The following is a 1,536-nucleotide window of genomic DNA, read 5'->3' as shown; positions in this document are numbered from 1 at the left end:
TTATTATTATTATTATTATTATTATTATTATTATTATGTAGTAGTAGTAGTAGTAGTAGTATTCCGACAAATCCCGCCCCTGCACTGCTATTGGCTAGTTCGCGCGTGCACGACTTCCTGACTGTCCAATGAGCGAGCAGTTTACGCGCTTACTGCTGGATAATAAAATAACTAATAATTTTGTTTATGTCAATTAAGAATAAAAGGCTTTCTTGCTAAATTTAGTCCTACAGGCTTTAATAATATTAATAAAAAATAAAAAATAATAATAAAGCCGATTTTTAAAAACGCTTGAGGCTGACTTCCGGCGGAAGTGTCGTCTTGTCAGCGTCAAGCTGCAGGAGTGTCATGGCGGCGTGTAGGACGCTGTTGAGTGGCGGTGTGTTGACGATTGGGCTTCATTATCAGCATGTTTGCAGGAGTGTGCTGCTCACACAGAGCAGAGGGAAGAAGCGGTGGATGAAGGCCTACACGCTGCTCATGGAGAGGAAGAGGAGGCTGGAAGGAGCTCCAGCTCCAACCCCGCGGTCAGTGCACAGTCCCGGCTCAGTCCCAATCACATCACCGCGCCTTCACAGCCGCACTGTCTAGGGCACGAGGGAAGGGGCTAGTGCGCCCTAGCTAGTGCACTACACCTCTGGCCTGCAGCCATTTAGGACTCGGCACCGAGTTAAAGGATGAATTCAAGGCCATTTATACAGCTTTTCTCATTTGTTGTGTCCATTTTAATAAACATATTTAATCTTCTATCTTAAGTCAGTAAATTAATTTACTTAGTCTTTATTTTAAGCAGCTTATTTGTGGTATATTGTGAGTTTATTGTGCGTCTTTAAAGTCTTGTGAACTGTTAAGTCTTAGTTCTCTGTTTGAGACACAAGATTCCCCCTTAGAGACCAATAAAGTCCTCCATCTGTCGGTCTGTCTATCTATATATCTACCTATCTGTCTATCTCTCTATTTCCATCTGTCTGTCTATCTATTTCTATCTGTCTGTGTCTCTATCTGTCTACATCTTTCTCACTCTCTGTCTCTCTCTCTCTCTCCTTCACTTTCTCTCTTCCTCTCTTTCTCTTTATTTGTGGTATATTGCAAGTTTATTGTGCATTTTTAAAGTTTTCTCTCTCTCTTCCTCTATATTTCTCTTGCTATCTGTCTATCTCTTATCTCTAGCTATCTATCTGTATATCTCTCTATCTGTTTGTTTATTTCTATCTGTCTATCTCTATGTATCTGTCTGTTTCTCTCTCTATCTGTCTACCTATCTGTCTCTCACTCTCTTTCTCACTTTCTCTCTCCTTCTCTTTCTCTCTTCCTCTCTTTCTCTTTATTTGTGGTATATTGTGAGTTTATTGTGTATTTTTAAAGTTTTCTCTCACTCTCGTCCTCTCTCTCTCTCTCTCTCTCTCTCTCTCTCCCCCTCTCTCCAGCTCCCAGCAGCCTAACTGGGACTATCACGCTGAGGTGGAGGCGTTCAGTGCCCGGCTGAAGGAGCGTTTCTCCACCGACCTGCTGAAGACGGCGTTTGTGAACCCGTGC

General features: G+C 42.3%; 1 protein-coding gene across 1 annotated transcript in view; it reads left to right on the top strand.

Annotated features, from left to right (window-relative positions):
* Positions 1 to 313: 313 nt before the first annotated feature.
* mrpl44 (mitochondrial ribosomal protein L44) overlaps positions 314 to 1,536 on the top strand; it is a 4,367-nt gene continuing 3,144 nt past the window's right edge. Inside the window, exons 1-2 of the mRNA XM_026943423.3 lie at positions 314 to 527; positions 1,428 to 1,536. Coding sequence (XP_026799224.3) covers positions 349 to 527; positions 1,428 to 1,536 — 288 coding nt within the window. The 5' untranslated portion in view covers positions 314 to 348. The remainder of the gene's footprint in view (positions 528 to 1,427) is intronic.

Source organism: Pangasianodon hypophthalmus, chromosome 14, assembly GCF_027358585.1.
Source record: "Pangasianodon hypophthalmus isolate fPanHyp1 chromosome 14, fPanHyp1.pri, whole genome shotgun sequence".
NCBI classification, from domain to species: Eukaryota; Metazoa; Chordata; class Actinopteri; order Siluriformes; family Pangasiidae; genus Pangasianodon; species Pangasianodon hypophthalmus.
The sequence above is the reverse complement of the archived record's forward strand: the minus strand, read 5'-3'. Positions and strand labels throughout refer to the sequence as shown.